This window comes from Aptenodytes patagonicus, chromosome 23, assembly GCF_965638725.1.
Source record: "Aptenodytes patagonicus chromosome 23, bAptPat1.pri.cur, whole genome shotgun sequence".
Lineage (NCBI taxonomy): Eukaryota > Metazoa > Chordata > Aves > Sphenisciformes > Spheniscidae > Aptenodytes > Aptenodytes patagonicus.
The window spans coordinates 7,207,909-7,230,098 of NC_134971.1; the positions used below are offsets into that span (position 1 = coordinate 7,207,909).

Below are 22,190 nucleotides of genomic sequence, written 5' to 3' on the forward strand. Positions count from 1 at the left end.
CAGGCTAAATACCAAGTGGGAATAACCAGGACACAGTACTCCTCCCCAGCAAGTTGCTGCATTAGGACTGATGATAAGGAGGCTTAGAGGCACCAGCCCCAGGCACATGAGAAATCTCCAGGAGATGCCTCCGTGCGGTCTCAGCACAGGACCAGGAGAGAAGTAAAAAAAAAAAAAAAAAGAACCTGCCCAAATTACTGCTGTGGCCTCTTGACCCCTTAAAAGTAATATGGTGAAATCTGAGGCTAGAGAGACTGGACATGTCTGATAGACGATCACATCTCTATCATATAAGTTCCTAAATCCTGGAGGCGTGCTGCAGCTCTTCCTTTAAAGAGAAGAGCAACTGTGCTTTGGAGCATGCAACATGGTAAGCCTCCAGCTGGCTTACCTGCATCCCTGGGCCTATAGGTAGGGATTGCCCTAAGCACTCCTACCCGTCTCGGGTGCTTCACACCCTGCTGTACTGATACATGCTGGGAGCAGCGGATGAGGTGTCTGCCCATTAGCAGACGATGGACAAGTCACAGCTTCTGGCTTCTGTTCCCAGAAGGTTTGGGAGAATTCCTGCCCAGTTCTGCCAACCAAGACACATGAGATGATTTAGGATGAGTACTGAACCTCGGGGGTAAAACATTAAGCCTGTTAAAAGTGCTGGAAGCTTTGCCATTGGCATGGCTTGAGCCAGGTTTCATTTTTTGGCAGCTAAATTAACTACAAAAGGATTCGCCTCCATGAATTAATCAGCATAACTCTGCTGTGGCGGGAGGGCTGTATGATCTCTCAAGAGCTTTTCCAAGCCATGTCATGTTTCCAGAAAATCAATCGGCCTTTGCCATGTATCAACACTCTCCTCGGCCAGTTTACTGTGCTTGTATCACCACTGATCTCTGCCTACATTTTTTCGCTCTAAAGTTGCCCATGCTTACTAAGAATAACATGACATTGCGTGAGTGATTGCTTTCCAAAGCTGGGCAGTCAAATCCACCTAGCTCTAGTTCACCTTCCTTTTAATTTTTTTTTTTCCTCACCCTTGTAAAATAATTGACTTGCACTGAGCAGATGTGTTTGTAAACAGAGACACATGGATATAACTGTGAACATACACACTTCAGTAAATATTATTGTAGCATTTTTATGGTCTTTTCTGCTGAAGACACATGGAGGGAAACTGCAAGATGGTTTCAAAGTCTGGCTTCCTGACAAACCCAAACTATCCTGAAGAATAAATGCAGTCTATTGCTACACAGAAATTCCCTGCTGACCTCAGCTTTGTCCCGAAACACCCACTGCCTGACTCTTCTCCTTGATGTAATGCCAGAGGCTGCTTTTCAGTGACAAATTTTTCATCAGAAATTTGCAGACTGACCAAGCACTTTGTTTCAGAAAACGTGAGCTCACTTTAAACTGCGTTTGCCTATTGCAGTAGTGCCACCATTTCTCTCAAAGGAGAGCCTTTTGGTGGTATTTTTACTCATACCAGAAACTGAGACTATATAATGATCCTGCTGTTTTTGTTTTCCACATGCAAAGAGCAATCAAATCTTTTCAATATAAATGTTTCACCCTAGAAAGGAAAACAATAAAATGAGAAATCTAAAAGTACTGGGGGGTTTGTCATGAGAGAGGGTATGTCACATCTATGTGTCTCTTCTTTAACAGGCTGCCTTGGAAAAGGACATCAAGTGGAGTCTTAAAAGCATGAAGGAATAGGTGCAAACCACAAAATCTTATCTTTTCAGTTTGGGTTCCTACTGCCAAAGCACTGGAAACTGTAAAAAGAGTGTTCTCCCAGGAATTCAAGATCTGGGAGGTGGCAGTTTAGAGAGACACAAATATTTCAGGTTCCTCTGAGCTCTGACTCACCGCTACACCAATGCCCATTCATTATTTTTTATTTCACTTTGATACCATTGTCCCAGTTACATTCACAAACACCGCAATCGTATCCTGTTTTGTTCTCTGACACCATTCCCTTCACAATCGCAGGAAGCCCATCAGGAAACATTCATCGGGTGCTGTTATGTTTCCATCCGCAGAGAACAAAACATGCACTTTCAGCCCAAGATGACTTATTCCAGACTAAGGAAAAACAACAGCATGAAAGAATCAAAGCAGAGTCTCCAGGAGAGAGCGCAGTATGTGCTTCTCCCCTGAAACAGGGGTAGGAGTCCTGAGCAATGCTCAACGCCTCTTACCTAGGGAATGCTTAGCGATGGAAAGGTTCAGCCAAAAGGAAATAAAAGGCATAATCCATCACTGACATCTACAGTGCATATTGCAAGGTCTGGACACTATATCAGAGGGGGCAAATACAAGTCCAATGCGGTCCTGCAGCTGAATCCTAAACCAGATGTGTCTTGAGATTTCAAGCGTTAGGGCTTGAGTCTATTTGCGTTCTGGGTTTGGCCCCGGTCCCTGAGCTACGTTTGGATTAAATCTGTGTTCAGGGTCTCAGTGCTCATGATATTTAGAGCATAAATTCAGTGTTTCAGCCCATAGCTGGTTACTTAGGTTTGTTGTCAAGTGTGCATCACACGAGGTATGGAGATAAGAGGAAATGGGGGAGGTGGTTCAGGACTCATAGGAACCTACTTCTTCCCCAAGAAGCATATGCATACGGTCAATAGAGCACTGTGAAACTGTTATCTGCCTCTTAACCAGAAAAAATGACATTTACTGGGGTGGACAAGTCCCAAGGTTGAGATTTTCAGAAGAGCCTGAAGTTACACAAATCGCACTCACATTTAGCAGGAGTTGGGAGCTACAGTCCCTTGAATCCCTCTAAAATATTAGGTTTAAACCTCATGAGAGAGGCGAGCCAAAAGAGGAGCAGTTAGCAACAATACCCAGACTAGGTTCTCCCATTTCCTTTGCCCACTGGTCCTGGCTGCAAATACAGGTGCCACCACTGCCCAGCTGAGTGCTTAATAAAGCCATGCATTGATGCCTTCTGCAGAATACCCAGGCTCTGCTGGCTCCTTATCCAGTTCCCAACTGGTCTCGTCCACTTGGCAGCAGAACTGACGGCTGCCACCCTGCTGGGATGGCATGGATCTGTGTTTTTCTTGCGCACCGAGCCCAGCCCCTGTGGCTCCAGTGACGAGATTGTTTCTGCATACGCCTATAGGAAAAGCAGAGATTTTGTGAACAAGCCTGCTCGTGGCATTCCAAGGAAAACAGCTCAGCAGGATTACACTGAGATATGTTCTTTGTCAATCTCAATTGAGATATTTGAACAGGAAAACCCAGTTTACACCACTGGACATTCCCAGGGGCTTTTCATTTCTTTACAAAGAAACACTGATGTTTTAATTTCGGTGCAAGAGAAAGGTCCTGGAAGGATTCAGGGGGAGCCATCACTCTTACCTCTTGGACAAAAAGTCGAAATCCTATACTGGCACCTGGGCTGGAACCCAAAGTTAACATTACAATACAGAAAGGATTTGACAGGGTGCTATTCTTCCTAGTGATATCAAGCAGCACAGAGAAAAGACTACCCTACCAACACTCACGTTTCAGGAAACTGCAATACTAAAATAGCTTCTGATGCCCAATGCTATAGCGAAGCTATTGCTGAAGACAAACATACAGACTAAATATATACATCTAACTCCATCTCTGGTGTCCCATCTACTAGGATCAGCTAGTGAATGCTGCCTCCTGGCTAACTCAACAGCAGAAGATGTGAGAGTAAAAATTTAAAAAATGGCTCTTTTACAGTTGTGTTAATGTCCCCATGCCTCAGTTTCCCTACCTGTATGATGCCTGCCCCCGAAAGAGCTCAGATTTTGTAGAGTGCTCCAATGCCCTTGGAAGAAGGAGGTCACAGAAGTGACAAGTGTTATCCTAGGGCTAGAACTGCTAGACAAAAGCAAAACTTATTCTCCTCTGAGGCTGAGCAAAAAACTTACCCAAATCTCTTATCAGTAACCATTAACAGAAAGTCTGTTGGTTTTATCAGCGTGGTACTGAGAAGGGCTCTGAGCCTTGCTTAGATAAATGAGGTCTCTTGCTACTGCCACCTCAAGAAGTCTGCACCCAAGGATAGTTTTCCACACCTGTGAGATCTAATGGCTTCTTCTTCCTGGCTCCCCTCAGCCCTGGTGAAGCACACCAGGGAGACAGAGGCCGTCAATGAGTTCATGGCAGGGAGTTTTGAATGTTTTGCTGCAGGGAAAGCAGGCAAGAAGCGGAGGACAGGCTCACAGTGTGTTTGGGAGGGAGGGGGCTGGGAGCCAAGGCTGCCAGCAGTCAAATCCCAGCACTGAGACCGATTCAGTGCTATGGCTTTAGGTAGGTCGCTTAGCTCTGCATCCCAGTGTTGTCCTCTGCCAACAGGTGTTGCTAAAAACACATATACCCAAGGGCCAGTTTGGGGCTGATTCTGTCAGTTTTCTGTCATCTCTAGGACCTTCGCTCAGACCTCCACATGATCCACACTATCCCTCAGCTCATCTGCAAATCCCCACCTGTAGCAATTAATTTCATGGTTTGGTTTGGTTTTGTTTTAATGAAAATCATTAGCTCTGGCTTGATAACTGTGAAGTATGGAGCTGTCAGGCTCCTACTTTCATAGCAATGTATCTAATAGACAAAGCCAGTATCTCAGGGGTGCATGCAGACAGACGTGAGGTTGTTACATTAATTTTACAGCATGGGAACCAATGCAAAGCAACCAAACACTCTGCTCAAAGTCATTTGGTAGAGTGTAGCTAAACTAAGATCAAAACCTAGGCCCCCTAAAAAAGCTCGCTTTCCTATAGAAGAGAGGACTGCCTTTACATGCAACACTTTGTGATGTTTTCTGAGATGACTGCAGTATGTTTTCCTTTTGTTGAAGAGTTTCTTACACTCAAATCATGCTAACATAAATAAGAAGCAGGCCTCTCGGCACATCTCCATGTTCTTAGCAGAGCTGATACGGCTGGTCTTATCTCTAACAGGGCAAGTCCCCTGAGCTGTGTTGAAAAGCCTTTTATCAGATGCAATTTAAAGAGAGTTCTTTCTGAGATGTAGTTCTGCAGCTCTGGCAGGAAAGTGGGGCTTCTGACTAAATCTCCTCTGGTTTTGTTTAGCATTGGGGTGAGGGAGTAGGACAAGGTCCTATTTGTGGGGCCGGCAAGACAGGGCTGCTCCTTGCGCCTTCCCTGAAACAACGCTCTACTCCCTCAGTCAGAGGAAAACCCTGTCAAAAATGGCTTAACGATCTTCTAATATTTCCATGCAATTAAAGGCCACATCTGTCTCACAGACCCCGTCCTCCTTTGCTAATGTACAGACATGAACTAAACAGTCTGTCTTGTCGATTCGCAGGGTAACAAAGGGGCCTATTCATAACACAGGCACTTTGGTTATTTTGTGTGTGTGAAATGAAATAGAGTTTGCATTTGGAGAATAACCTGTGTTGGAGCTAGCAAGAGATTTCTGCTCTAATAAATCAATCAGCTTTACCGGCTAATAAAATAGCCCCCCTCCTAATTCTGACTGTGCTAACCAGACAGCCACCCTACAGAGAGGCAACTATGGTTTCTGTGCAAAAGTGAGAACCTACGCTAGCTTGCTATTAAAACTCTTAGGAGGATTGGGAAAAAAAAAAGCTATCAGCTTGGCTGGAATTTTTCAAGCCACTTAAAAGAAGGAGTTATCCCTGGCCCAAGGAATTTGGGTGTCATGTCTGTGGCCTCAGCTGCACTAGTCAGTGGGTACGCGTTTTAGCACTGTCTTTAGCTGGCTCAAAGCCAGGTACGGTTCTGCTCTTGTCTTTGCTCAGTTCTTTCTGAAGAAAATGGCAGTGTTGCAGAAAAAAAAAAAAAAACAACAGCCAACCACCCTTCAAAGACCCATTTCTGATTTGTTAGTGAAATTGAGGGCTTAAAAAAAGAAAACAATTTGAGGCACATTTTGGCATAGTCCCAAACCAATACCAACATTATGTTTTGCCCTGACTAAGAGTTTCAGGCAATACCTGCACATATATCCAGACAGACAGGGCAGTGCAAGGAATATATTACTGCTTGTTTAATATTTTGCTTGTAAATGCCTTGGGGGAATGGGCTGTTGGTTTTTTTTTTTTTTCCGCTTTTCTGAGCACATTGGCACGCTGGTCCATATTTAGTCATGGTCTGTATCTCTGCCGTCTTAGTGCTTTCACAATACAAACAAATACACTAATAATGTTCACACCTCAACATACCTCATTTCCTCAACTTTCAAGTGAGCAGGAAGTGTACAGGAAGCACAGAAAAGATGGTCCTGTGGTTTCAATACTAGAGTGATATTTGGGAGATATGGGCTCATTTACCATCCAGGCAGCAAAACTGTTTGTTCAACTCAAGTGAAAGTTCTCTGTAAAATGAGGGGCAAAAGTGGGTGTCAAGGCCACAGGGTAAGAGATGGACAAACCTAGAATGTGGTGAGATACCGTTTTCATATCCTGAGAAAATTATGAAGGCTGTAAGAAATTTTCCAATCCTGATGTTGGACAGGAAGTCAAAATTATTATCCAGAGAAGTCCACCTTAAGTAAACTGAAATATTCTGTTTCAGATATTCTGAATGTTTTGTTGCAGTTTTAACCTTTTCAGTTTTCTTAAAATATTGCAATTGGCTTATGTTTCTAAATGAAGAGTAGTTTCAAAACAAAACCTGGAAAACTTGAGAAAGCACCAAGTAGGGCTTTCAGCAAACTGTCAAAAATCAACCTTTCCAGTGAATAGGTAGGGCTTTGATAAATTTGCATCTTTCTAACGAAAAGACACTAAGTTGAAAAAGGTCAGACCGTATCTAACGTGAATCTTCTTGTATATGTCCCTGGTACAAACACAGAGTGAATACTGTTACAGTTTTTGGAGACGGGGCCAAATTAAGCCTTTCTAGGCTTGCTACTATGCCAGCAAAGCCAGTAGAAGTTTTGCCTTTGTCTTTGGGGTGACGTATGATCGAATCATCCGTGTAGCTGTTTGCATATCCGTGCACTTAAATGTGAATGCGTGAATGACTCCGTCTCAAACGCACACAGTATGCACTATCTGTCCTGGCAAAATTTCAATACCTAAGCAGTTATAGCCTGTAGACTTTTAATGATATTTTTAAGACTTTATACAGACACCTAAAGAAGCAATTAGATGCTTAGAAATAGTTTAAGAAAATCTATGTGGTTCTTAACTCTGTCTGATTTCATTTGCCTGTGCAGGTACCTCAGTATCTTTAAGATCTGGCATTTTGACATCATGGCGACTAAAACTACACCAGATTCCTATCCTGGAGGGAAGTGGAGGTCTCCAAGAGACACGCGTAAGGACCAAATAAAAATTGCAGCTCCCTTCTGGGATACCTGACACAGACTGGGCTGACCAGCTCTTGCAAGCCTAAGCTGCATCCTCTGGGGGTCTGATTCTCCTCCCAGTCCGCAGCGCTCAGGGAGTCCAGGCACAATGGTGCTCCCTATAAGGGACAGGTTCTTACTGATTTGGAAAGATACCACATGAAGGGAAGAAGCATGTGTTCCTCATGCCAGGTCTAACAGTCACTTTCCTCATCAGCATCCTCTTAAGAGCAAGTTTTTTGCTGGCCAGTACTCAGTAATTCAGCAGTGCCTCTTTGTTAGCTGCCCTGTCTGTTCCTGTTAGTTTGTGATGATGATTAAGACAATTTCTCTTCAATGAGGACAACAAAGAGATTTGAAACATTGCTTCAGATGATGTTTATGGGATGAAGAGTAAGAAAGAAAATCAGCTCCTCACACACAACATAGCTTTGAAGGGACCTGGGGTCTGTTGGGTGACTTGGTGACAAAGCACCTTATAGAGCTGCTACAAAATAGGGCTAATAGTGAAAGTGACCTTTGGGGTAAAGCACTTCAAAATTAATGGATGCAAAACACTGCATGAGAGCTAGGTATGAACAATCCAGAGAACACAGGAAGAAAGAGCTCGTATTAGCGTGCCACACACTTACTCACATAGCAATTGCAGTTCTCAGAAGAAAGCTATAAAGTGGAGATGGTGGTATTACAGCAGCCCTTCAAGAGATTTTGAGAGATATTAGGGCCTCTCTTGTGCCTTGGAGCTGTACACATTCAACTCTTTCCCCAAACTCACACCTTTTGGTTGGGAATGAGAAGGTAACACAGGCAGAAAACCCAGAGGCTGGCTTGCAATATTCACTGGCTGAAGACATGGGCACCCACTATTTGGCTACACCATAAAAGCTGACAGAAAAGTTTTTGCTTCAGAGGTACCTGTTAATAAACCACAAAAGGCTACACGACTGGAAGTCTCACATGCACCAGTTAATACAGCTAATGAGGGATCAAAAATAAATATTAATGTTGCCAAACCCCTACCTGCAGGTGTGAGAATAGATCGGCCTACCTGGAAATATGAGTCACCTCCCAACAAGAGCTGGTGGGGCAAAAGCTTTTATGTGGTAATGTGCTAATGATACAGATAAATGTGGGTGTGGGGAAGCAGAGACCGTGGAGCACCCCCTCTTCTGCTTTCATGGGAGAGCTGGGTACCAAGGGCTACAGATCAGATCAGACCATCTGACTTTAGAAAAACAATGAACTGTAGGGGAAGCAGCTGAAAAAATGAAATGGCAATGGTTTAAGCTCCCTCTTTGGTTGTCCTTTCCAAGCACTCAGTGCCCAAATGGTCTGTCTCACCCTCTTAGAGTGGCATGCCTGGAGCGTGGCCCATAGCTCCCCTGCCACAGGTATCTAGGTTGGAAAGGACCTCTGGAGATCACGGCAAGATACATTTTACATATCTTACACTGATGTAATTACAGATGCTCTACTCTCCCCTGCTACTTCTTCATGTCACAGTAGACATAACGTGTTTAGGAATGCCAGAGGACCTCAGGGTTAATCTCCAGGGAAACAATTTTTTCAGTATCATCCAAGAAAAATGTTAGGTGGGTGTTGTTAAACATGTCAAAATACTGCCTTGCTTTATCTCACATACTAAAGGTTGCATTTAGGGGTAGATTTCACGCCACTTTTCTCATCTGTGAAAAACTTTTCTTTAACATGCAATCAAACAAGACATAAAGACATCATTCACTGAAGGTTAAACAGCACAACTGTAGTAAAATCAGGCTGAGCGCCCAATTATTTGGGTTCTCACAACACTGCCTTGGATGCTGAGCCATAGTGTGACATGTAAATAAGGTGCTTTCTTGAGGGACATCTTCAAAGGCATGAATATGAATCAGGCAAGCAAAATACATTTTATCCCTCATTTAAAGCTTTCGAATACCCCACTCTCTGCCTTAACTCAGTTAATACAAAAATTGCATAGAGGTAAAATCTCAATACGCAGGAGCAGGAACAGAGCATTCTGTCTCTGTTTCATTCATCAGGCCTTTTTCCCCCCATACTTGCCTGCTATTCCCATTTCCTTCCTTCTCATATCCACTGCACACACCCACTGCCTCACTTGTTCACATTCACAGGCAAATTGTTTTACAATGATCTTTTTTAAAAAATATGCTTCTTTTGAGCATTTTTTTCTTTTCTCATGGATAGCAGCAAATGGATTAGCTATTGGGTCCTGGTTCCTTTCACAAACGGGGCAATTTCTCTTCAGTTTGTCCATCTCATGCTATCTTGGCAAAATTCTCTTCTTTAACCGTTTTCTCATATAAACTGAAGGAACAATTTATAATTGCTTTTGTTGAGTGAAGATGGGATTGACTATCTGATTAAAACTGACCACACACTTAAAAGTCAGATCCAAGCTTAGTAAGTCTGGATAATGTAAATCTGGGTTTGTTTTTCACTTTAGGAGGGAACTGTTTAAGACTTAAGCAGTACAATATCTTCTTTGGAGGTGCCCACGTTCTTTTTTATATATGGCCCTAAGTTTTTGGCTTGATTTAGGTGGAAAGTCTAAGCTATTTGGCAAGTATTCATAATCCAGGCTTTTAGTTTGTTCTGTGTAGTAAAACGCACATTGCCAACATTATTTAAAAAAATTATCAGTTTGAATGAAATTGCTGAGTTAAAAATTGTATAGTTACAGGAACTTTCAGTCTAGTCCTCTAAAGACTTAATTCATACATTAGAAGTCAGGGGCCTCCCTCTGCAATTTGTTTGCTTTCTTCTCATTGTATTTATGTAACTAACAAGCAGACGTAAGTGTAACTTTTGCTTCTGTTTTCACTAAAATAACAAATCCACTTAAACAAAATGTACAATTCAATAAATATCAAGCATAAAACATTCAGGAAAGAGTTTGCATTTTTGCTCATCTCAGTTCGTGTTTTAAGGTGTGATTAATTTCCTTTAAGTATGACAGTCAAAATGAAGAATGTGCATAAATTGAAATAACCTGGGATGAGAAATGTATATGACCGTGACTCATTATATTCAGGTCAACTCATCGATTCACTGGCACAAGAGTTTACCATGTTGCCACCCTAAATTCTTTACATAAAGAAAAGAATATTGCTCGATTCATTAACGATGAATGTTATGCTCAGTGGAACAAATCACAGGTTAACTGACAAATAATGCATTTGTTTAGAAAGAAAAACACGTTTTTACTCAAGCCCATTACACAACAGCGAGAGAAGCAGAGAAGAAGGTTAATGTATGTGTTACTATGTGGATTATAGTCACACCCTCACCCAGACGCAAACCCTGTGCAAGCTGCAGTAAGAACAACAGGAAATGGCCTGGGGTATTTATAGCATTATTGTGTTTATCCTGAAGTGATGTTCTGCACAGATTATTATGAAGTTTTTCGTGGGAGAGGATACAGCTTGTGTCAGCTGGAGATTTGCATGCACTTCACCCAATATGCTCTCTGCTAAACCTGCATAGTCCCCCCTCTACCTTTCTTTGCTTTTTAAAGGTTTGCTGTATACTAGGACTTCTCTGCAGCTGACATGATGGGCCACCCCCCCACAGTGCAAACAGGAACCCTGGTAACCAGCATGTTTGGCCTAAACCTGTATTTGTTTCACCAGATTTACAAATCCACAGTGAGATGTCATGAGAAAAAAACCAAACCCACACACGTCAGTGGTCCTGAATTTCTGAAAAGTGCAGTCCACGCTAGACCGAGACAAAAGTTCTTCTGTGCATTTTGGGTCTTATTAACAAAGAAATTGATGACACCAAAAACCTTTTATCAGAACCCAGGGCTCGCTCTTCAGGACAGATTAGTCCACTCCTGGGATTCTCTTTGTTTGGAGAATCATTTCCATGTCCTTTATTTTCAGGTAGGGTAATGAAATACCTTCCCATTTATCCCTTTCTCCTGGGGAGGCATTCAGCAAAAGGTAACAATTTTCATGGAAAGATCGTCTACATATTGCCAGCCTCAGCCTAGCCATCTTTCTGCTGATCTGAACATTGTAAAGAGACTTTGTCTAATTCATTCCCATCGTCTAAATTTGGCCTGAAGTTTGATAGAGGAAAAAAAAACAACACATATGGGAGATGAAATAGATAGATAGTATAACAACTTAATATCTCTGTAGGGTAAAAACCCCTCCACCCACTCACAAAACCTATGCAAGCATATATCCATCTACGCAGACCAGTTTATCTCCGTGAGAGATAACGAATAAGGAACATTAAAATAATAATGATAAAAAATAGTGTAACTCAGGAAGCAAAGAACCTGTTGTTACTTCATTGTCAGAACAGTTTTTTCTTATCTTAGTCACATCTCCTGAGGTTTGTTCAACTCATGAACGGCTCATGAACGTTCAGCTCATTTCTTTGTTTACACCCCATGATCTCTAAAAACCTCGATTAAAAGCAATCAGAAAAATCCATCATATGACACTTAGGCCATTTACAGTCTGTGACAATTATTAGCAAATGTTAACCTTTCCTTTGAGAAAACAGAAGGAAATCCTCCTTTAATTTAAGCTTTCAACCATCATCCCCCTCTATCTCTGCAGCAAATCAGAGCATCTCCATGATGCCATTGTTTGCAAATATAATAAGTCCCGTTTTTGTCTGTTTAAAAAACAAACAGAAACAGAAAAGCATCAGGAAGTCCCTGTGAATGGGAGCAACACTGCATTTCTGTATGTAGCGCATTAATTAATGCAATTGAGCCAATATCTGAGCAAAGCTTGTTCCTATGAATGCTGTTCAAATCATTATCAGTTCTCTTAGTGCTTCATTATGGTTGCACTGATCAAGACCAGATTTCCTGGGCTAATTTGCATCATATTCTGACAGGTGCTAGTCCAGGTGTCCTATTGTCATTCTGAATTAATAAACATGATTCAACCCCCTCCTTTTATCATTTGTGTGATAGAAGGAATAATAGAAATGGAATGGGCTGGGGGGTGCAAAACAACTTATCTGACTTCATCTCCCAGAAAGGCCTTTCCTGGGGTTTTGCCAGGTTTAATTTTAAAATGACAAGCTCACACACCACTTCCTCTGTGTCGCCTACCTGTCACATTACTTCCATACCCTCCCCTCACTGGCTTGTGTCTTAACATTTAGGCAGGGCTGCCCACAGGACCAGTTTGCATAGTGCACCATATTAAGGTTTCTTTTTCCATCAAGTAAACTGATAAAGCACAAGCCAGCCCCCAACTATTTCTGATTTGGACAGCCCTGCTCTAAGGTATAAACCTACTTGGATCTTCTTGTAGCCCTTAAAGTCATCGTTGCACATCCTTGGCATTTAGACCCTGTCGGCATCTACCTAGATTGTACCTGTCTCCCTCCTTGCCATTCATCACTCACAGCCTAAAATTAGACACCTAAAGCCATCTTTTTTTAAAAAAAAACAACCTTTTTCTTCTTTTAAAGATGATGATGATCATTAGGAGGATATATACGGCAAGCAATGAAGGGCTTTGGTTTACAGCCACATGATTCACAGTCATGCCATCCCAACTTACCACCTTAGGTCTGTAAGCAGCACAATCCCTGTTCGTGCAGTTTTCCTGCATTGTAATAGACCCAGCACAAGTGTCTCTGCATCACGCTTCACACTTTTCTGGTTCAGAGCTGCTGGGAGTGCCCGTGTAGACATGCACCAAGGGCCTTTTAATCACACGTAATCTTCATTAATTTATAACTGGAGTTTTAATCTTTTTAGGACATAATTTCTAGCTCTTCCTCGTGATCCCAAGAAACTCACTTTTATTAAATAAATGCTGATATTCTTATGTAGTTAGAATGCATTTCAGGCTTTCCAGATGAAAACCAAATACCACAAGAGCTGGCAACAGCATTGCAATGTCATCCAGCATTTCTCTCTCAGTCCTTCTACAGAAGTCGATTAGCCCCACACCGTCCTGTTTCTTGCTTCTCTTTCATACATTCTTCTTTCTCAAAGCCCCTCTGGCCATGTGGTATCCAGAACCAAATGCCTTCTGACATGTGCACTCGTATCATACAGGGTGTTTATTATGAGCCCAGCTTGGTGACATGAGAGTATTAATGCAGAGGCAGCTCACAACTGCACTGACCTTGTTTGCTGTTTTCACCTGCCTGATAACTCTCGTCAGCTGAATTGCTCCTCAGATTTCTTAGGTCTTTTCTGGTAAAGAGGAAATGCATTTAAGCCTAATACCAGGGCTGCCCTCTTAGCCTCTGGGTGGGTGCAGAAGCTTCCCTCTTGCTTTCTGCAGGGGCATCTCACTTGTTTCTTCGTGTTACTCAAGTCATATGCCTCTTTCCCCACGTTTAATTTACCTCAGATCTCCATTGCTCATCTAATCTGCAATATAATTGTCCATCTAAAAATACAGGAGGCAAACCCCAGACTTTCTTCATTATCTTTACTAGAATGGGTTTATAACAATTGAAGCTCCAGCTATTTGTATGCAGGGATATATCTGAATTTCCTAGTGTTTCTTCGAATTTGTTCCACGTGGCCTCACTCCCCTAAGGTACAACTAGAGAGAGAAAACCTGGACTTCATGGTACATTGCTCAGCTCCTGCACTAAGGTCCTGTGTGTACTTGACCAAGTAAGGTAAGGAACACTCGTCTAAAACAGGCTAAAGCTTATGCCCAGAAAAGCAGGTGGACGAACGACCGTATCAGGAGACCAGGCCTTCTGTGTCTCAGGTTGCCTGTCTGGCTTACCTTGTGCATCTTTTTATTTACCTTGTGCATCTTTTTTATTAGGATGAGTAAAGAACCAGCCTCTCTAAGTGAAATGTTTGCATCTGCGATCAGGGTTTCCACTCCTGCAACGCCCCCACACCCAACCGCACTCTAGAGTTCCATGAAGCGGGGGAAGGCTCTGAGCTTGCTCAAAAGGCAAAACTCATTTTAACTGCATTTTCTGTCCCCTTTGTTTTTTAAGAATCAGCCTGCAACAAACAGCACTTGCTAAATGACTGTCTAACAAGACAAAATGGTGCAAACCTCCCAGCGTGCCCCCCCCTAGCTGGAAAGCACTTGTCCTTAGCAAGCCAGGCACTGCGCCCCTGCTCGCAGCCACTGTCAGGTGCATGCAGAAGAGGTTCCCAGTTCTATAGAGCATTGAGAGACAAGAGCTGTTTCTTGTTATTGCAGCCTCTAATGAAAACTCGCCTGCCACGTACCCAAGTGTGATCTGGAAGCAGATTTGCACCTGTCTCAGCAGGCTGAAATCAAACAATAACAGTGCTGAGAGAGCAAGTTGGTTAGCAAGCAGCAAGGGCAAAGCGAGCGGCTGAGAGCCCCCTTGGTACGCCTCTGCTCTACTGCTGCTCATCAGATTCTTTTAATCAGATCATCAGAGCAAGGATTTTTTGTGCTTTACATGCACGTTGTATACCTTTCTGCTCAGGAAAAGCAACCCACAGCTAATGTGACCTTTGCATCTTTGATTATCAGGGCTGGAAAGAAAAAAGTGTCCCTGAGAGCATGTAGTACTGAGCAGATGATAGCCACTGCTCTCCCACAGGCTTCTAGAAACGCAGTGGTGGGGTGCAGCTACCACCCTTCCTGCTCATGCTGAGAGGCTGTGACTACAGAAGCTCAATACAACGTGTGTCACATGAGATTTCTGTTAATACAATTGTTTTAGGTTATACGGGCTTCAGAGCAAAGACTGTTTTTTTCTGTGTTTCATAAGTGACTAGAATATTTTAGATCCTATAAATAGTGTCTTTCCTTTCCTAGTTGCAAAAACCCCATCTCCTGCATTCAGCTGCTTTGAACTTTATTTCAGAGAGAATTTTCTATTGACGTTTTAGGCACCTACAGCATTCTTTATCCAGCGCTTACAAAGCTCTTTGTGAAGATTCGTCAGTTTTCAGCCTTACCTCAGAAGAGCATTACCCATTATTATTTTACAATTAGGAAAATCAAGGCACAGAAGGCTCTAGTGATTTGCTCAGGGTCTCTCGGTAAGAAAGAGGAATAAAGCCAAGGAGACTCCACTTGCAGGCTTTTGCTCTAATGACTGAACAGCATTCTTCAAAAAGTCTAGCTTTTTCAAAAGAAGGGACATGTGAGTGTGATTGTTATCTGCTGAGCAGAGTAGATACCAGATGAGAGATCTTTCCTCTTTATCTTTTTACTAAATAATAGATGACTGATTATGATCTCAGATGCTAAGAGAACTTGGTTACAGATAATTTCAGGTTTCTGAACATGTTTCTCTTCTAGAAGAATTCTTATCTACATAAGCCATTAAGTTAGTCATAACGAAGAGTGAATAACCAAGTACACGTCTCAGACACAACTCCTGATGAAATACTCCACCACCTGACTCAGGATGAGTAAACCTCAAGTTGCCTCTGTGCTAGCGCTGGGCAAATACACTCTGGAGGATGGCTCCTATTCCAAAGAGCTCAGGGTCTGGGTAGGCAAGATAGGAAAACGGGGAATGACCAGTCCTGCCTGGAAGTTCAGTGGCTTCCTGTGGTTGTACAGAAAGCCACTGGCAGAGCCAGGAATGGAAGTCAAGTGTCTGGATCATAATCTCATGTTTTAAGCACAAACCAGCTTTTTTTTCTTCTAACATAGTCGTTACAGCAAAACTGTCTTTCAGAGCTCCTTTGCAGGATTCCCCCAGGGTGTGGGAGCCATCCTGCCCCACTTCAACACCTTGTCAGTTGCAGATGAAATATCCTGCACATAAGCAGGTATGTAGCTGCATGAATCCATATCACTGCAGTTCTGGGTTCCATAACAGATTGAGATGAAAGACTAGAGCCAAGGACTTGACCTGCAAAATGACTTTTGAAGCATTTTATGTGTACAATGCTACAGAAATAAATATTGATAATCATTTAGTCCTGCTCACCCCCCTGACCCTACTTTGAATCCCAGGTCAGTTTTGATGGAGTCAATGGAGGAGCAAAGATGTAAAAGATGCATATTTACATATATATATATATATATATATAAAAAAAAAATTAGCATTGCCTGAGACAGATCCATTTTTCAACTGTCTGCTTGACTCCACCAGTTTAACCTGCAATTTATACTGAGTAAGCGAAGAACCATGATCCTTTTATCTACTGTAGCTGATGATACTCAAAAGCACTTTGTTTACTTAGTATATTGCACATTCATTGAGCCTTGTATCAATAAACACTGCATGTGCTGACACCATCTGTATCAAATACTGCTTCATGGACAAAGCTCATTTGCGATACACCTAACACTCAGGTACAGCCCATTCCACACAGTTAAATTCCTTACAGCTTTTTGACTTGCTACCTGAATTAAAACTATGGCAGGCCTGCTAATCTCTGTTAAAAAAATCACATACACACACTTGTACTTGCTATTAAAGACTTAAGTTCACAGAGGTAGACAAGAGTGCCTACGAGCAGTTGTGTATTTGTGAATGCATACATATGCAATGTAGAGGAGGGCTTGGAAAGATGTGTCTTTAAGCAGTGATGTAAATGTGAGGGAACCAGAGGGTGGTTCTTGTGTGGTAGAAGAGGCTGCGAAAAGAGCATGTACCTTCCTACCGTGGAGGTTCATCTCAACAAGGGAGGACTGTCCCTGCAGAGCTGAGCCTTTGGGACCTGAAAATAGCTGGTGTCACTCGTGTCATGACCTGGGCAAGACCTGGGTAAAGAAAGACCTGGGCAGCATTTGGGAGAATGGTCTGTCAGGACTCAGGGGGGATTTTTCACAGCCTGCTCTGTTTCTGCTCCTTTGCTACACAAGACTTGTTACATACACGTTTCACCTCTCTGCTGGTGTACACACACCTTCCAAATCACACATTTCCAAACATGTTTGCATGGCTTGTCAGCTAACCTCCTTCAGGCTGGCACAGAACAGTGCATGGTGAGAAAAGTGCTGCTCACAAGATAGGGTTTCTGTGGTTGAGGGTTATGTTAATTAATTAACTCTTTTTTATTTTTGGAAGTCTGCAGCTGCTAGTTTTGAAACGACCAATCCTAGAGCTGCAAAAGTATGAAAGAAAGGGTAAGAAATCAGTGGAAGAAATAGACAATCAGAGTGGAGTCCTGACTGTGTGCTGGCTGCTATTTTTTAAAACACATAAAAGTTTGGCTTGTGTAAGAAACCATCTGGTATTTAGGCCTAGTTGAAATTTTAGCTGTGTGCGTGTGCTCTGTGCATGAATCAATGGAGCAGCTTCACAGGCGCATGCACGTACTCTGCTGGACTCCTTCACCAGGCAGTCCAGGGCACTTGCTGCAAAAATCTGGAAAACCTATTGGACTTCACACCCTTCTTACCCCTTCTGGACAGCTCAGAATGGTCCTTGATCTAAGGGAAAACATACTTGCCCGTCACAGCTGCAATGCTACAAACCCATGTTACAAATAAGTGCATGACCCAAAAGATTGCTAGCTATACCAATATCTCAGGAACATGGTAGAAGGTTGTTGAATGTTTATAAAGAACATAATGGCAAGAACCACTGGGTTTCTTTCTGTTCAGTACACTGCGTTGCGGGATGAGCCTGCACTGAGATCATTGTAGCTGCTGGTCATGAATAGAAACGCAGTCAGTCCCACCTCGTAAGAGCATCTACTCCAAATCGACCAGACAAGGCAGAGAGGAAAGGAAGCGTTTGCTTACTTCTGCAGATGAGAAACTGAGATACAGAGAGATGAAGTGAAATGCCTGAACTCATACAGGAAACCTGTGGCAGAACAACTAACTGAACCAGGTTGGGCACTGCTGAGGACAAAGGCTGGAGTGAATTAACTGCTCACAGATTTTTCTGACTCACCAGAAGTTTTTTTAAAAAAAAAAAAAAAAAAAGCATTGCAATCCCAGAATTGCATCAGGGAGGCTTCTTCCAGCGTGTGTTAATGCCAAGCACTGGGAACAACATGTGCCAGTCCAGTGACTCATGCTGAGAAAAGACAAATTCAAACGGGAACAGGTGCAGCTGAGGGCTAAGGAATAACTGGGAGAAGGAAGGTTATGAAAGAGATTAGAAGATTTTTGTTTATCCTGGCAAAACAAAGAGAGAGGTATGGCAGTGTTCTGTAAATACACTGGGGACATAACATCAGGGAAGGGAAAGTGCTGTTTAAGCTAGTAGTGCTGGCATGAGAGAGGTATAAATCAGTCATGAGCAAATGTGAGTCCAAAATCAGAAGAAAGTATTCAAACATCAGAATGAAGAAGTTACAGAAGTCCTTTTCAATGGGGAGCAGTGGTGGTGGAAAGAAAATCCATCCATCCTTTACAGAAACCTTGAAGAGTTTGGGAAAGGAATGATAAAGCATGGTCATGTCTGACAGCAGCGAGTGGAGCTCGAGAATTGCTTCCACTCTGGAGTTCAAATTAAGTGCCTTAACTTTTCTTCACTCCTAAGGAATTTAGAAGAAGAATCTCTTGTTACATATGGTGCTTAGCACAACAGAGACCACTTTGGTCTCTAGGCACTACTGTAGCACAAATAATTCATAACACTAACGATCAACCATAATTACATCCTTCCTGAAGTAGAGATGACATATGAGAATACCAAAAATGAAGAGCAGCGAACTAACTGCAAGCTTATTCTATCCATTAATGACCACCCCATATTCTGTGAGAGTAAGAAAGTGTCTGCTCTCAGATACAGTGGTGCAAATCCAGAGGGTTCATTGCAAGCATTGCAAGCTTGAACTTCAGTGCATTGCTTTCTCTTTCTGAAGGGGATGAACTCTACCCATTTGTTAAAACCTTTGCCCACTGCTCTGGAAGTGCTGTGAAGGCAAAGGATTCTTGTAACTGTAAAGCAGGTTTTTGGATGCCCGACAGAAACCAGCAAAGCGGACAGAGAGACCAGTGTCATCTTCAATACCAACTTGCAGAAACCGCGTGTCCTGGGCATGAGTTTGTGGGGCTCAGAGTTAAAAGTGAATATACCCTTTTCCTACCAAAAAAAGTGTTATGTGGTGATGCATATTGGGTATATTTTTTACGCAGCCTTCTATATAGCATTACTCAAAATCCAGAGGACCCAGTATCATTGTCAAGGGGAGGACAAAGCTGCTTTTCAGAAGAAAAGGACTAGAAGGTACTGTGGCAAAGCCCTCTTCCAGATCTTCCTCTGTAGAATTTCTGCATGGGTAAGAAGTAATACTTTTCAGTCTGGACCTGTCCATCCTCCTTCTTCCACTTTATGCAACGCAGAAGGCAGATTGCAGCACAAAAACAATGTACTGTGAGATTCTGCACAGACGCTCAATCTGCGGCAGGACGGCGAGGAGCTGGAGTTTGGGCCACATGCCATCGGAATGGTAGCAGTTTCCCTTCAGCTTACTAGAGACGTCTCAGATTTCAAGTACAATCTTAGTGTCACAAGGGAATTCATGATCACTCGGATAAAATGTAGCACACACAAAATTTGCACGCACACTTGTCTGGTAGAAAATGGGATTCAGAAGAAATATGTGCAACTAAAAACACCCCAGATCCTGATAAGACACACTGGTTTTCTCTGCATCAGTTCCTCACTTAACATAAGATCATTCTTTCTCTTGTCACAGTGGAGCTGTTACAGACAATTTTGGTAATATTTGAAGGATGATACTGAGAGTTCTTGCCTAACAAATCACTTCAATGTGTGCTTATTTTAAAGCCTGGTTGGTTATAATGAAGTCAGACGTATTAGTTTATGGCTCTTAGAAATATCACCAAAATATAAATATTTGTGCTGTGGAAAGACATACATGTGCATATTAGATCTAATTAAGGACGGATGTTACCACGTATGTCACATGAATTTCACGAGCAAGTTCAGGTTAGGAGTGTCATCATCAGAAAAATTATTCTTGCTGCAGCAAACCGTCTCTGAAGGACCACGAGTTACACAGACTGTAGTCTAGGTTCTTAGTATGCCTCAAAGACACCTACAGCAACTGTGATACCTACTCAAAGCAACTTTCAGCCTTTTGGGATCAATTTGTAAGTGGCGATCTATCCGAGTTTTGAGCTTGTACATTTATCAATAATTTCTGGCTCTAGTGATTTTTCTGCGTATCAGTGGTAAAACTCATGTAAGGGCGTTGAAAGTTCACCCTCTGCTACAAATCCCTGGGCAATTCTAATGCCAGGGACGTGTGAACAGCCACCAGGACTCCTTGCATCTCTGACGGTGACTTCCTGAGTGACCGGTTGCTTCCTGCATTTCACCTCCTAGGTTTTTTTTTTTCTTTGCCTGCTTAGGTTATGGGCTTTTATTCCATCTACGTGCCATGCTTCGTCTTAGTGGGAGCCTCTAGGGACAAATACCATAATACAAGGAATTAATCATACGAGTCACGACTTCTGGTTCTAATCAGGAGTCAGTCCTAAAGGCTGATCTGCAACACAACCCTCACGGACAAATCCTCAGAATTTAATAGGGATTAAATCAATGGAGTTTTTATGGAAATTGAATTATACTGTATAGAAATTGTTCCATAAACAGAACACAGCAGAAAAGGCAAAACTTCCTTGATTTTCCCCTGGATTTTACAGAAGGGATATAATTTTCTCATACCTTTCCATAGATAATCCAAAGTTATTTGATAAAAAATGACATTTTTCAATGTAAAGGCATAGGATTTTGATATTACATGAGAAAACCTCAAATCAATACACTGAAACCTGCAGAAAGGCAATTCTGTAGGAGGGCAACGATGTCAATTCTTTTCCTTGCTTAAAGTAACATAGCTCCTGCTCCTCCTTTAGGCTTGGGTGAGCAGGGCTCCCTGGAAACTCTGCCTTCTTGTAAGCTGATGTGGTGCAGTAGTTCTCTGCTGCTTCAGTCTGTTTTAACCACTACCTATCTCTGGCCACCCTTTCAAGTTTACACACTACATACATTAAGGCATATCTAGAAAACAGGCCAAGTCCAGAATCTTTTATCTTATTCCATATTCTGCCATTCCCAAATTTTGACAGTTTGGATAAATGAACCTTGGATACGTATTCTGGAGAGGCTGAACTTGCAAATTCGCTTTGCCTCCATATGCAGATGGCCAATAGGCAGCACAGCTTGCAGTTTCCCCTCTCCTTTCTAACCCTGCTGATTTGGATAAATGGGTGAACTCTAAGCATGAACGAATTGCACTGATTTCAATGGGAATTTGCAGATATCCAGTGTATATTTCTCAGAATCAGGCCCATGTTTGCACTTATGTCTGTGCTAACATATAACTCCATACTTCTGCAGCTGCTTTTAGTTGTGTTCAGAAGCACTTTATAGGCATCTACTCAGTCCTGATCCGAGATCACGTTCCTCTATCTGAACAAGAAAACAAGTGATTCTTGTCGTTCAAGTGGACAAGAACTTGTGATTCTTATAAAGAAAAAGCATCAGCTCTGATGTGTGGAGACTATGAAGGGACGGAGCACCTCAGCGAAACAGTACACTTCTCAGCTGGGTGGGGGACAGTAGCTGGGGAAAAGTGGTGCTTTCCCAAGGGACAGGCTCCTTACCACATGGCATAATTTGGATTTTGCATTGAATCTTTCACATCCATAGCATATTCCTGATGTGATTGGCAGGACTGAAATAGAACTGCAGCCCCATAACAGCTAAGGGAAAAATAGTTGTAAAAAGAGAATAACTGCCATTCAGTGTGGCGGTTTAAGAGAATCATCACTGTTAAAATGTATAGGGCTGCCAGTTCCAGTATGTACTAGGGCAATGCCATTTGTACTGTGTATGTGTAACCATTTTGGGGAGCATTTCTGCCAGTGGCCTAGATATTTCAGGACACAAAGTTCCAGCCCCGAGTTCAAATACCAAATAAGTTCACACGTACAAGCCTGTGCAAATCA

The 22,190-nt window shown here is 42.4% G+C and overlaps 1 protein-coding gene across 5 annotated transcripts in view; it reads right to left on the reverse strand.

Moving 5' to 3' along the window:
* The window catches only part of FLI1 (Fli-1 proto-oncogene, ETS transcription factor), a 90,874-nt gene that overhangs the window by 47,019 nt on the left and 21,665 nt on the right, over positions 1-22,190 (reverse strand). Inside the window, exon 1 of one of the 5 annotated variants that reach the window (XM_076358412.1) lies at positions 16,905-16,931. The exons of the other annotated variants lie outside the window; for them this stretch is intronic. Coding sequence (XP_076214527.1) covers positions 16,905-16,925 — 21 coding nt within the window. The 5' untranslated portion in view covers positions 16,926-16,931. Of the gene's footprint in view, positions 1-16,904; positions 16,932-22,190 lie in introns of those variants that run through there. 5 annotated transcript variants of the gene reach the window in all.